The 13172-nt window shown below is 42.5% G+C and overlaps 1 protein-coding gene across 2 annotated transcripts in view; it reads right to left on the bottom strand.

The window, feature by feature from the left end:
- LOC137588720 (V-type proton ATPase 116 kDa subunit a 1-like) overlaps positions 1 to 13172 on the bottom strand; it is a 36408-nt gene that overhangs the window by 3013 nt on the left and 20223 nt on the right. For both annotated transcript variants that reach the window (XM_068305954.1, XM_068305955.1), the window contains exons 19-21: positions 12179 to 12196; positions 6031 to 6148; positions 5731 to 5902 (exon numbers count right to left, since the gene is read on the bottom strand). In XM_068305954.1, coding sequence (XP_068162055.1) covers positions 5731 to 5902; positions 6031 to 6148; positions 12179 to 12196 — 308 coding nt within the window. The remainder of the gene's footprint in view (positions 1 to 5730; positions 5903 to 6030; positions 6149 to 12178; positions 12197 to 13172) is intronic.

Below are 13172 nucleotides of genomic sequence, written 5' to 3'. Positions count from 1 at the left end.
GAGTTGTTTTGGATAAAAATCCTAAAAGATAAGGAATGCCTGAAAACTCACTACTTTAGAAACGTTTGCAATCACGGATATCAGGAAATACTTTCAACATAAAAGTAAAGTAGGAGCTGGAAATGAATGTTATTATTGAGGATGAGAAATGGGAACATGTGTGTGAAGAAGGGCATTAAGTATCCAGGAGCCCGTTGTGGAAGGAATTCAGTTGGAAATTGGAGACGAGGTATTTCAAAACTCCATTCCTGATAGGAAAATTTGATAAAAGCAAAAGGAATCTATGTCGGAGGAATTGCCAGAAAACTCACATTTTCTGGGATTACCCAAAACTCAGATCATATTGGGAGGACGTTTGAAAAGAATTTGCAATTCTGAGTATTGATTTACCTTTTAGACCCCCGGTATTATCTTCTGGGAACATTAGCAGAGGGAAGCACAGATCATGGAACGCTGTACATGCTGGACATTATTTTCATAGTGGCAACAAAAATGATAACTCTAGTCTGGCTTAACCCTTTACCACCCACCATACAACAATGGAGAAGACAGATTGATGTCAGAATATTTAATGGAAAAAAATAACAGCCCCAGCAATCATATATTTTAGAATATCAGAATTAGACAGCCCAGGATCGATTCTAACTGGTCACTGGTTAAGTATATTTCCTCACTTCATTCATGCAGGTTATTCCTCTCTGTGGGGAGGTACAAGAAGCCATGAACTATTTTATTTTTCTATTGTACATGTTTGCTGAATTGTATTTTGTGGTGTTTTTGATTTTTTGTTCTGTTATTAATTCAAGACTTCAATAAACAGAACCCTAACCCTGACCCGAAACATAAGTCCAGGGTATGCCAGAACTACCTCCAGAAAAAAGAACAAGACTGTACTGACAACATGGAGTGTCAACACCGTCTCCAGACTTCAACCCCATCGAGCTGCTTTGGGATGAACTGAACAGAAGATTAAAAATAAAACCTACAAGTTCTACACGTTACGGGAATTTATGCAACAGAGTTGGGAAGAACTTTTTTAATATTTGGTGTCCATTGTAGAAAGAATGCCATGAGTGTGTTCAACTCTTATGTCTACCAAAGGTGGCTACTTTGATGAGTTGAATGTTTTGTTTTATATTTTGGTTTCTAAATTGGTTCCATGATTTCTTTTTTTTTCTGTTTTACTAAAATTGTTTATTTGTTTTATGCTTTAATTTAAAAGTACATTGAGACATTAAACTGGATAATTTTTAATAAAATTATGGAAAAATTTGGGTGTTTTGAAACTTTTGACCAGAAGTGTGTGTGTGTGTGTGTGTGTGTGTGTGTGTGTGTGTGTGTGTGTGTGTGTGTGTGTGTGTGTGTGTGTGCGCGCGCATCATGTGTTCAGCGCATCAGTGCCTCCCTGGTTCAAGACAAAAAAAAAATCAATCAATAAATGAATCACTCCATCTGGTCCATCTGGTCCACACACTGATTCTATCAAACGGTGTGTGTGTGTGTGTGTGTGTGTGTGTGTGTGTGTGTGTGTGTGTGTGTGTGTGTGTGTGTGTGTGTGTGTGTGTGTGTGTGTGTGTGTGTGTGTGTTATGTGCATGAAAATAAAAAAGTGTGATTTCTGGTTGACCTACGTGGAATTCCATTGTTTGGAGGACAGGTTTTTCCTATTTCACTGGAAGGTCCAACCTACGTGAAGAGGAGGATTCCTATATCCATATCACATTTTAGAAAGTTGAATACAGAACAGGATTGGTTTCATATTTTCTGTGATGTCCCAAATTCTGTTTGTAGTTACATCTCTCAAAAGTATATTTCAAAGGGCCAGAGGAAGATATTCACTTGCAACGGAATGTGAAAACACTCTTCAAGTGTCAGACTCTGCGCGTTCGTATTACTTCCTGCTTCTACGCAGTGAAATTCACACATTTAACATAAAGAACAAGAAGAAAAACATTCTTCAGTAGAGGATGACCTTTAAGAAATAATGAAAGTTCGTTGTTAATTTTGTTTAATCCCGAAATTCTCTCAGACATCTAACAGATAGCTATGATATTTCATTTTGAACCAACTTAGTGGATCAACCAACACATCGGCATTGCCTCTCTTGATTGAGTCTTAAATAACATTACAGAGAGCAGTTGCCCCTCTTTTATCCTCCAAAGAATGCATCAACTAAGTAGTACCAGAGAAAGCATCATTTATGAGGTCCAACAAAACACTTCTTTGAGTTGGTGGCAAACCCAGCCTGCATCAATGATCTAAACTCTGTTGGCACTCATTGCCAATGTTAGACAACGTACCTCTCATAGCTATGCAGATGACACCGCTGTAAGTTGATGCTGACCCAAGTGATGCTGCTGCTGTAGCATCCACTGACACTTTCTGTGTGGAATTTGTATGTTCTCCCATCTCTGTAATGTCGTCAGCTAGAATATGCTTGAGCATTACCTGTGACCCACAGGTGGGATAAGTGGCTAAAGACTAGATGATTATGGTCATCTCATCTTCAAGAAATTGAATGGACTGCAATACTTTTGTTGTGAAGTATTTGGGCCTGCAGCAAACACAATTTGTGATCAATAATACTCATTAAACACATCTAAAACCTCTGATGTCTTCCTTTGGACAAAAACACAGGGAACATCAGTTCCTGATGATTCCTGGCCTCGTTCAGGGGAGTGCCCAGGAATGTCTCCCAGTCACGGCAAATATTTGGTCGGCCAGAAATGTGAGAAGGCTGCATGTACAGAGAGGAAAGAAATCTGCCCCTACACATAGCTGTGGAGGCTTGTATATGTTCCTACAGATCATCAGCATGTGTGCAGAAACAGTGACCAGCAGAACTGACTGCAATGAACCCTACTATCTCTATTCTCTAGTCTCTGTGAAAAATACTCGACTAGTTTTTATCCTTAGCAGAGACCTGTCAAAAAGTGCTGCTTCATTACCACAGAGACTAACATTCCTGAAGTTCATCACAACAGAGCCAGACAGCTGTCCACCAAGACCACAGCCTTGTTCTGTGGGTTACTGGGAACTCCCTTCATCTACTTACTGTACTTCTATATAATGTAGAAGTAATACATACTCTCAGTGTATTTCCAGCCACTACTGTCAAAATCAGGGCATTGTAATAGTTTTCTTTAACTGAATGGTCTTCTTGTATTTCATTTAATTCTTCACTATAGGATAAAGCTTATCATAGTCAGGTTATACAAACAATTCCCAAGAAAAAAAACTCAAGAAGAAGAGGAGTCATGTTTATATCTAGACTCTCCTCTGAAAGCTAATGATGTTGGTGATCAATGTGTGTTGGTCAAGCTAGAAAGTAGCTTATTCTATCTGTTACTTAACAAACTCAAATAAATCTAGTATTAAGTTACCATATATCTAATGGGATGTCATTGAAAAATAAATATCTATTTTTCATAATAAATCATGTATAATTAAAACAATATAGAGTGATCCCACGTTACTTGTGGTTAATGCGTTCCAGGACCACCCATAAAAAACGAATTTGGCGATATAACAACATTAATTTGATTATTTACGGTAATTTAAACATTTATGAACCCTCCCCATACTGATATTATTTGGCGATATAACAACATTTATTTTATTATTTACGGTAATTTAAACATTTATGACCCCTCCCCATACTGATATTAAACCACCTTCTATCTGTATTTCCTTTTCCCACACTCTTATAGACGGTTTAAAACACTTTTGTATCAAAGAAAAGTTGCAGGAGGAACCGTGAGTAGAAACACATTTAAAATGCTCTTGTGGTTAACAACTGGGCGTTTCTCAATTCAAACAAAAAAGCAACATTAAAAACAATTATTAATAGGAGAAGGAAGACAAACAGGAACCCAATGTCATTCTTTACATTGTCTGTGTTTCTGAAAAATTCAAGAGATTTTTCAGTAAATACAAAATTCCCATACATTTCAAAGCTGGTAACACTGAGACAGAAGCTGTTCCACCCTGAGGACAAAACACTGTAACAAAAACAGGCATGTAGTTTATGCTATTAGTGAAGAATGCAGCGACTTGTGCTCTGGAAAGACCAAACAAACGCTATCGACAAGGATAACCACCTCAGGACCAGACTCAGCTGTCACAGACACAGGCCACTGAAAGAGACATGTCCAGACTTTAGCCGGGGAAGACCGATGGTTTTTGAGAGAACAGTTGACAAGCTATTATTCGAGAGTGTGGAAAAGAGGTGAAGAAGCGTGTCCAGGCAGGATGGAACGGATGGAGGAAAGTGTCAGGTGTGATGTGTGATAGAAGAGTTTCAGCTAAAATGAAAGGAAAGGTGTACAAAACTGTGGTGAGACCAGCGATGTTGTTTGGTCTAGAGACAGTGTCACTGAGGAAAAGACAGGAGACAGAGCTAGAGGTAGCAGAGATGAAGATGCTGAGGTTCTCTCTGGGAGTGACCAGGATGGATAGGATCAGGAATGAGTCCATCAGAGGGACAGCACATGTTAGAGGTTCTGGAGATAAAGTCAGAGAGGCCAGACTGAGATGGTTTGGACATGTCCAGAGGAGAGATAGTGAATATATTGGTAGAAGGATGCTGAGTTCTGAACTGCCAGGCAGGAGGCCTAGAGGAAGACCAGAGAGGAGGTTTATGGATGTAATGAAAGAGGACATGAAGGTAGTTGGTGTGAGAGAAGGAAAAGAAGTTGAAGAAGAAGCTACTTTGGTCAAACTGGAGAAACAATCTCTGAACAAAGAAGGACAACAAAAACATCTATCAGCCACCTTCAAAGCAGCATTGACCTCCATCCATAGAAACCATAGAAACCGTAACGCTTCACATAAGGGTGGGTGGGACAAAAACTCCCAACTGAATGGTAACGAGTCATAGCGTTAAACTGCATCCAACCTGGAGAGGGATGGGTACCACCAGTTTCAATTGCTCCAGACACACCACATGATGACAACTGCGGGACGTCTGTGGAGGCCCAACGACCGTCTGGGGTTATGGGATAGCCTAGGCATAACGTCCAGCTGGTTTCGCTTGTTTGAGTCTGGACTCTCTATTAGTCAATAAAACTGAAGAAGCCTCTTGGATGAGAGGTGAAACATCTTTGAAAATCTTTACGGAATCCTTAAGGAAGTCCAGTAGACTCTATGTCCTTATTTTGCTCTTCTTGACTTACCTCGAACTAGATTACTGAGAACCTCAAAGACAACACAAACTGCCAGTTAAAGACTGTTTTTTATCATCATTGTCTACAGTGGACCATCTGTGGCCTCAAAACACAAACACCTCACAATCGCATGGGGCTCTTCTGGGTATAACTTACTGAAACATGTTCTGCGCTGTAATATTTTTATGTTTCCTGAGTGAAAGTTGGATCAGAAAAATGGAGAAAGTGTTAAGAGATGATGGAGCTGGAGGAGATAAGGTCATCTGGAATCCTGTACACCCTCAGCCCGGTGAACCACTCTGTGTCAGGAGTGTTTCACATTGTTCACATTCCCCAAATGCACATGAACCTGAAGACCTGCAGATTTGGCCCAAACACTTGGCTCAGCAGCAAAACAATGACAGTTGGATGGATGAGTGTTCTCCATCAGAGTAGTGGGTGAGACCACGATCATAAGAAGATATTTACTCTGTGTGTGTGTGTGTGTGTGTGTGTGTGTGTGTGTGTGTGTGTGTGTGTGTGTGTGTGTGTGTGTGTGTGTGTGTGTGTGTGTGTGTGTTTCTAACCAGTGCAGACGCAGGGCATGCAGGAAGGCTGACAGCCCCTCCATGATGAGCAGGATGGCCACAGTGAGGGTGGCGAAGGCTGCGAAGATGATGGATAGACCAAAGAAGCCTCCTCCACTCCGTGAGGACAGACCCAGGTGCATCACCATAGACCACAACACCTCCGACAGTTCTGCATACACACAAACACACACACACACACACACAGAATACACGGATTATAAGAAAAGCATCATGCTTAACTTGGTTTTGATTGGAGGGACTGACGTCTGTGCTGTCAGTCGGTGAACATTCACTCACGTGCATGAGCCAGACTTAGGGCCCACAGACGCAGGTATGAAGCCGTGTTGGAGATACATCCCAGACAGTATTCTATGGTGTGGATAGCCTGGTGGATAGCTACATCACCAAAGTCAAACTGTGGTGGAGAAACAAGATGCTTAGTGTAGCATTATTACAGTTATAGCACATATTTATGGTTATTTATGTTAATGGTTATAGCAATAATTCATGTCAAAATAATGTTTATGATTATAGTGACATTTTAAGGCTATTATACACCATTTATGTGTATTAAATATTTAAAATAAGGTATTTATGGTCATTTTAACATAGTTATGTTATAACAATGTAATAACATAATCCATAATAACATTACATAATAATGTAATAATACAATCCATCCAAAATAACAATCCTTACATTAATTACATATTTATTGTAATTTGTTTATGGTTATACACCTTAACCTTGGTTGCCCCTAGTTACACCCCATATCCATAAACATGTTATTATGAGAGAGATCTCTGAAGATGTTTGAATTATCAAAATATAAAAACCAGAGGTGAAGATAATTCCAATTTTTCAAGCCATCCCAGTACTGTTAGTATGGCATGAGCAATGGGATTAACATGGACTGGAAATTCTCTTCTCATCACTGTGAGAGGCTCCTTTGACCTTTGGCCCTGCCTGAACCTGCGTGGCTTGTCTGAGATCTCTCTGGGTTTCAATAAATGAGTCAAAGCACAGGGGTTGTGTGTACTGCTAACTTTCTCCATTCTCTCCTTCCTGGAGCAAGACTAGCCTTTCCTGCATGAAAGTGGCTGTGGAGGAAAACTTGGTTGTTGCTCTATGCTGCACTTGTTGGCTTTGGCTATGTGCTGCTCTGGTTTCCTTTTTCCATGCTTCTGTTTGTCCTTGGACTCATGTAATAGCGTTCATGAAAACAGCGCTCATTGTTTCCATCCAAAGGCTTTGTGATGCAATGGCTAATGACAACAGCACTGGTTAACGTGCTGTAAAATAAACAGGTTTCAGTGGCTGCCGTTAGAAACATTGTGACCATTGATCAAATGAGCAGAGTCATAATTTCCAAACACACATGGACAGCGTCTGAAAAGTAGTGGCAAGATTTAGCCCATTTCAACACTTTTTCAGCATTGAAAAACTATTAAAAAGCTGAATTTTATGCCATGTAGAGAGAGAAAAAAATTAAGTTTTAATTGATTTTTAATTGTTCATTGTCAAAATCAGACATACATACAGTATATATTCTATATAATATTTCACTTGGATTTGGATCTTCAAGTTTGAACTACTGTCTCAGTCCCTGAAGTGTTCAGAATCATACCACTGCAGTAGGAGGTGGTAATATGAGACGCCGTTACAGACAGACAGACAGATATATTTATATTTATCCCAAACTGGGAAATTTAAATGTTACAGTAGCAGAACAGACAGAAACAGGGACAAATATACATTGAGGAAAAATAAGACAATAGGGAAAAAAATAAAAATAATAATAATATTAAAAATATTAACCATATTAACAATAATAATAATAACAATAATAACAGTACCCAAGCATGGTAGGGGTTTAATCATAAATAAGTGTGGCACTCTGTGGCCGTACACATGACCTAATGAAGCCCTATCTGAACATCAGACTGGTGGTGGGACTCTATCTGATATGTTAGAACTGTTGTACAACGCGATGGCTTGTGGCAGGAATGACCTCCTGTACCTTTCTGTTTGACAGCGGAGCTGTAGCAGTCTGTTGGAGAAGGAGCTCCGCTGTCTGTCCAGTGTGTGGTGGAGAGGGTGAGCGTGGTTCTCCATGATGGATAACAGTTTGTTAAGAGTCCTCCTCTCCACCACGGCCTCCACAGAGTCCAGACTACAGCCAATCACAGAGCCAGCCTTCTTTATTAGTTTATTAAGTCTGTTGGTATCGCTGGCTCTGATGCTGCTCCCCCAGCAGCCCACGGAAAAGAAAAGTACGCTGGCCACAACAGACTGGTAGAAGATCTCCAACATCTTCCTGCATACATTGAAGGATCTCAGCTTCCTCAGGAAATAGAGTCTGCTCATCCCCTTCTTGTAGACAGCATCGACGTTGGAATTCCAGTCTAGTCTGTTACTGATTTTCAAACCCAGGTAGTCCTCCACCTCCTCTACAGCCTCTCCTAGGATGTGGATTGGTTGTGGCGTGCTCCTCTTCTTCCTGAAATTGATCACCATCTCTCTGGTCTTGCCAACATTCAGCCTCAGGTGATTGGCTCCAGCCCACTCCACAAAGTCATCCACCACAACTGTCAGGTAGTCACTGATCCAGGAGATGGTGGAGGTGTCGACACCCATCCCCCGCAGCTTCTCACCCAGCAGCCTTGGCTGAATGGTGTTAAAAGCACTGGAGAAATCAAAGAAGGTGATTCTCACAGTGCTTCCCCCACCATCCAGATGCAAATGGGCTCTCTGCAGGAGGTAGATGACGGCGTCATCAACTCCCAATTGGGGCCGATACGCAAACTGTAGAGGGTCTAGCAACTTCTTCACCTGAGGCCTCAAGCTGGCCAAGACCAGCCTCTCCAGCGCCTTCATCAGGTGGGACGTGAGGGCAACTGGTCGGTAGTCGTTCAACTCCGATGGGGCCGACTTCTTAGGGACAGGGACCAAGCATGATGTCTTCCACAACACCGGGACTCTCTCCTGGCTCAGGCTCAGGTTGTAGAGGTGTGTGATGACTGGAGACAGTTGGGGGGCACAGGTCTTCAGGATCCTGGGGCTAATACCATCAGGTCCGGCAGCCTTCCTCTGGTGTAGTCTCTCCAGCTGTCTCCTGACCTGGTCCGTAGTCACTGTCATGTGGGGGAGGGTGCTGGTGGAGGACGGTGTTGATTCCGTGAAGGAGGTGGTGGTGGGGGAGAGGAGATGCCCAGGACTGCCCACCAACAGGGGGGGAGAGAGGAGTGATGGAAGTGGAGGGGGATTATGGGGGTCGGGATGTGAGGGGGAGGCAGACGGCTGTGAACTGAACCTGTTGAAGAAAACATTCAGCCAGTTGGCTCTATCCAGACCGCCTGATGGTCGTCTTTGTCCCCCTGAGCACCCTGTGATCTTCTTCATTCCCGACCACACGTCCCTCATGTTGTTCTGCTGGAGTTTGGCCTCCAGCTTCCTCCTGTAGATCTCCTTACACTCCCTCAGTTTGTCTCGGACCTCGTGCTGCACTCTCTTCAGTTCCCCTCTGTCACCAGACCTGAAAGCCCTCTTCTTCTTATTTAGGACTTCCTTCAGGTTACTTGTAACCCATGGCTTGTTGTTGGGGGAGCAGCGTACAGTCCGGGCTGGCACAGTGGTGTGCTCACAGAACCTGATGTATTCTGTGATGCAGTCCGTCAGGTTGTTGATGTCCTCCCCATGTGGCCTACAGAGCACATCCCAGTCCGTGGAGTCAAAGCAGTCCTGCAGTGCCTCAGCAGCCTCCTGAGACCACTTACGGACCATCTTAGAGTGGACAGGCTGCCTCCTGACCAGCGGGACGTACTTGGGGTTTAGCAGGACCAGGTTGTGATCTGATCTGCCCAGGGGAGGAAGGGCTGTCGTGCTGTATGCATCCTTGGTGTTAGCATACAGCAGGTCCAAAGACTTATTGTTCCTGGTGGGACAGTCCACATACTGGTGGAATGTGGGCAGCAATCGGTCCAGGGTGATATGGTTGAAGTCACCAGTGATCACTATGAAGGCGTTCGGGTGCTGGGTCTGCATCCCGGCGACAGTGGAGGTGATGACGTCACATGCCGTTGGTGCGTTAGCTGGTGGGGGGATGTAGGTACCAATTATAACAGCCGACATGAACTCACGAGGCAGGAAATATGGCCGCATTCCCACGGCAAGCAGCTCGATGTCCGGGCTGCAGAGACGCTCCTTCACGTGCACGTGTCCCGGATTGCACCACTTCTCACTAACACACAGTGTAATCCCTCCTCCTTTCTTCTTGCCGCTACTCATAACGTTTCTGTCTGCACGAACAACACTGAAGCCGGGTACCGCCACGCCGTCGTCCGGGATGTGCGAGTGCAGCCATGTCTCCGTGAAACACATCACGCTACACTCACGATACTCCCTCTGGGTTTTAACCAGCGTGGCGAGCTCGTCCACCTTACTCCCCAGAGACCTCACGTTCCCCGTGATGATGGCCGGCACTGCCGGATGAAACCTCCTCTTCTTCGCCTTCAGCTTCGCCCCAGCTCTTCGGCCCCGATGCCTTCTTCTCACCTCCCCCGGGATGTCGGGCATCACCCCGGGCAACGGCCCAGCTGGGCGCAGCGCGATAAGCTGGTCGCGGGTGTAAACAATGCACTCTCTTGCCATGGGTACACGCTAATAAAAATGTCTGTGATATGTCCAGAAAACTTTTAAACGGATAAGAAAGTCGTTACCTCCCTGGTTGGCAATGACAGGTAGTAAAAAAACAAAGGTGAAAGGACAGAATCGAAAGAGAAAGGATACAAAACACACGGGAGCTACTGTAACGGTCAGGACTTAGCACAACGCCATTTTGGAAAAAAAGAGAGAAGCAGATATCGGTCACAAACAATGGAAAACAATGTAGACTGTGTAATGGAAAATGAATTGTTGTTAGTTTAACATGTGACACATGACACAGTCCTGTATGATACAGGCACCAAACAGTAATATTAAACATCTCTTTGAAACGTGATGGGCTCGTTCTCCAAACCAGAGCAGCAAACAGCAGGAGTGTGTACGGTCTTATCAGCCAACTTGGTGACACTTCTGTCTGAATTTAGCTATCATGGATTCCACTTCTAATGACCTAAGGCATACGGAATCCATGTTCGTCTGTTGGGTATCTGCAGAATAGAGTCGGTCTATATCTGCTCTTTACTAACAGCTTTGCTTATACAATTTTTGTTGTGATTTGATAGATAGATAGAGAGATAGATACTTTATTAATCCTGGAGGAAATTGTATAAGATAAGTACATATAATATATATATAATAATAATAATTCAAACCTTTATTGATCCCCAGAGGGGAAATTCTCTTTACATTCTTATGCATGCATTTCTGTTAGTTTTTTCAGCACATCACACACAGTGTTGTGAACAAGGCCCCTGAAACACAGCACACTAGGGGCCTGTAATCATGCAGTTGGTCCAGTCCAGGGGAGGAAGAGTGACGGGTCGCGCTCGGAGGTCGCGCCCCAATGAGCAGCTTGTGGTGGGGACGGCGCCTTGCTCAGGGGTGCCTCGGCAGTGGCTGGGAGGTGAGCTGACACCTCCCACTGTCAGCTCACACTCCAAGGGATGTCATGGCGGGAGCAGGAATCGATCAACCGATGGCCGGGAGATCCGTCTTCAAGACATCTGCTCTACCGCTGAGCCACTGCCGCCCCATATATATATATATATATATATATATATATATATATATATATATATATATATATATATATATATATATATATATATATATATATATATATATATATATATATATATATATATATATATATATATATATATATAATGTGTGTGTGTGTGTGTATATATATATACATATATATATAGATAGATATATATATATAGATATATATAGATAGATATATATATAGATATATATATTAAAGTGGCCACAAACGAGGTAATTCCTCTCGTGTTCAGAAAATGCGTTACATTTCCTCAAATCCAGTTTTAGAATCACTATATATATAATATATATATATATATATATATATATATATATATATATATATATATATATATATATAATATATAAGAGTACATATAAAAATATAAGATAAGATAATTGTATATTGTCAAGATATAAATTTATTAGAATTAAATCTACAGTGATTCTAAAACTGGATTTGAGGAAATGTAACGCATTTTCTGAGCACGAGAGGAATTACCTCGTTTGTGGCCACTTTAATTCTTTAATGTGTAAAGGGACATGTATTATTCAATTACTGATTATTTTTGTACAATGGTAATTACATAGAATTTTCAAAATGTTGGAAATCAAAACTTATTGAGAATCTAATTACTCATGCTGGGTGATTTGCATCTGATCAGGTTCCAACAAATAGGAGCGAGCACTTAGGACAAATATACATGCTGAGGAAATACAAAATTCAAGTTCTTACTGGTTGGTCTTCTGAGTGCTTGAAAATAAGCAAAGATCAAAGGTTAGTAATATAACTGAAGAAGTAGTTTCAACTACTTCTGGAGCTTTTGAAGATGTTTTGCTGTTTCAGGTTCAGTTTCTCTCTTTACTCTTTACGATCAGCATCAATCTCCAGTCATGCATTGCAAATGGACATGTATTTACTGGTGGGTAGAAGTATGCTAATAGCATTAGCAGGCAAGTTAATGGTCAATCTTCTTCTTTTCCTTTCAGCTTTTCCCTTCAGGGGTCGCCACAGCGAATCAGTGTCCTCCATCTAACCCTGTCTTCTGCATCCTCTTCTCTCACACCAACTACCTTCATGTCCTCTTTCACTACATCCATAAACCTCCTCTTTGGTCTTCCTCTAGGCCTCCTGCCTGGCAGTTCAGAACTCAGCATCCTTCTACCAATATATTCACTATCTCTCCTCTGGACATGTCCAAACCATCTCAGTCTGGCCTCTCTGACTTTATCTCCAGAACCTCTAACATGTGCTGTCCCTCTGATGTACTCATTCCTGATCCTATCCATCCTGGTCACTCCCAGAGAGAACCTCAGCATCTTCATCTCTGCTACCTCCAGCTCTGTCTCCTGTCTTTTCCTCAGTGACACTGTCTCTAGACCAAACAACATCGCTGGTCTCACCACAGTTTTGTACACCTTTCCCTTCATTTTAGCTGAAACTCTTCTATCACACATCACACCTGACACTTTCCTCCACCCGTTCCATCCTGCCTGGACACGCTTCTTCACCTCTTTTCCACACTCTCCATTGCTCTGGACTGTTGAGCCTAAGTACTTCAAATCCTCCACCTTCTTGATCTCTTCTCCCTGTAACCTCACTCTTCCACTTGGGTCCCTCTCATTCACACACATGTACTCTGTCTTACTGCGGCTAACCTTCATTCCTCTCCTTTCCAGGACAAACCTCCACCTCTCTAGCTTCTCCTCCACCTGTTCCCTGCTCTCAC

This window comes from Antennarius striatus, chromosome 21, assembly GCF_040054535.1.
Source record: "Antennarius striatus isolate MH-2024 chromosome 21, ASM4005453v1, whole genome shotgun sequence".
Taxonomy (NCBI): Eukaryota; Metazoa; Chordata; class Actinopteri; order Lophiiformes; family Antennariidae; genus Antennarius; species Antennarius striatus.
The sequence above is the reverse complement of the archived record's forward strand: the minus strand, read 5'-3'. Positions and strand labels throughout refer to the sequence as shown.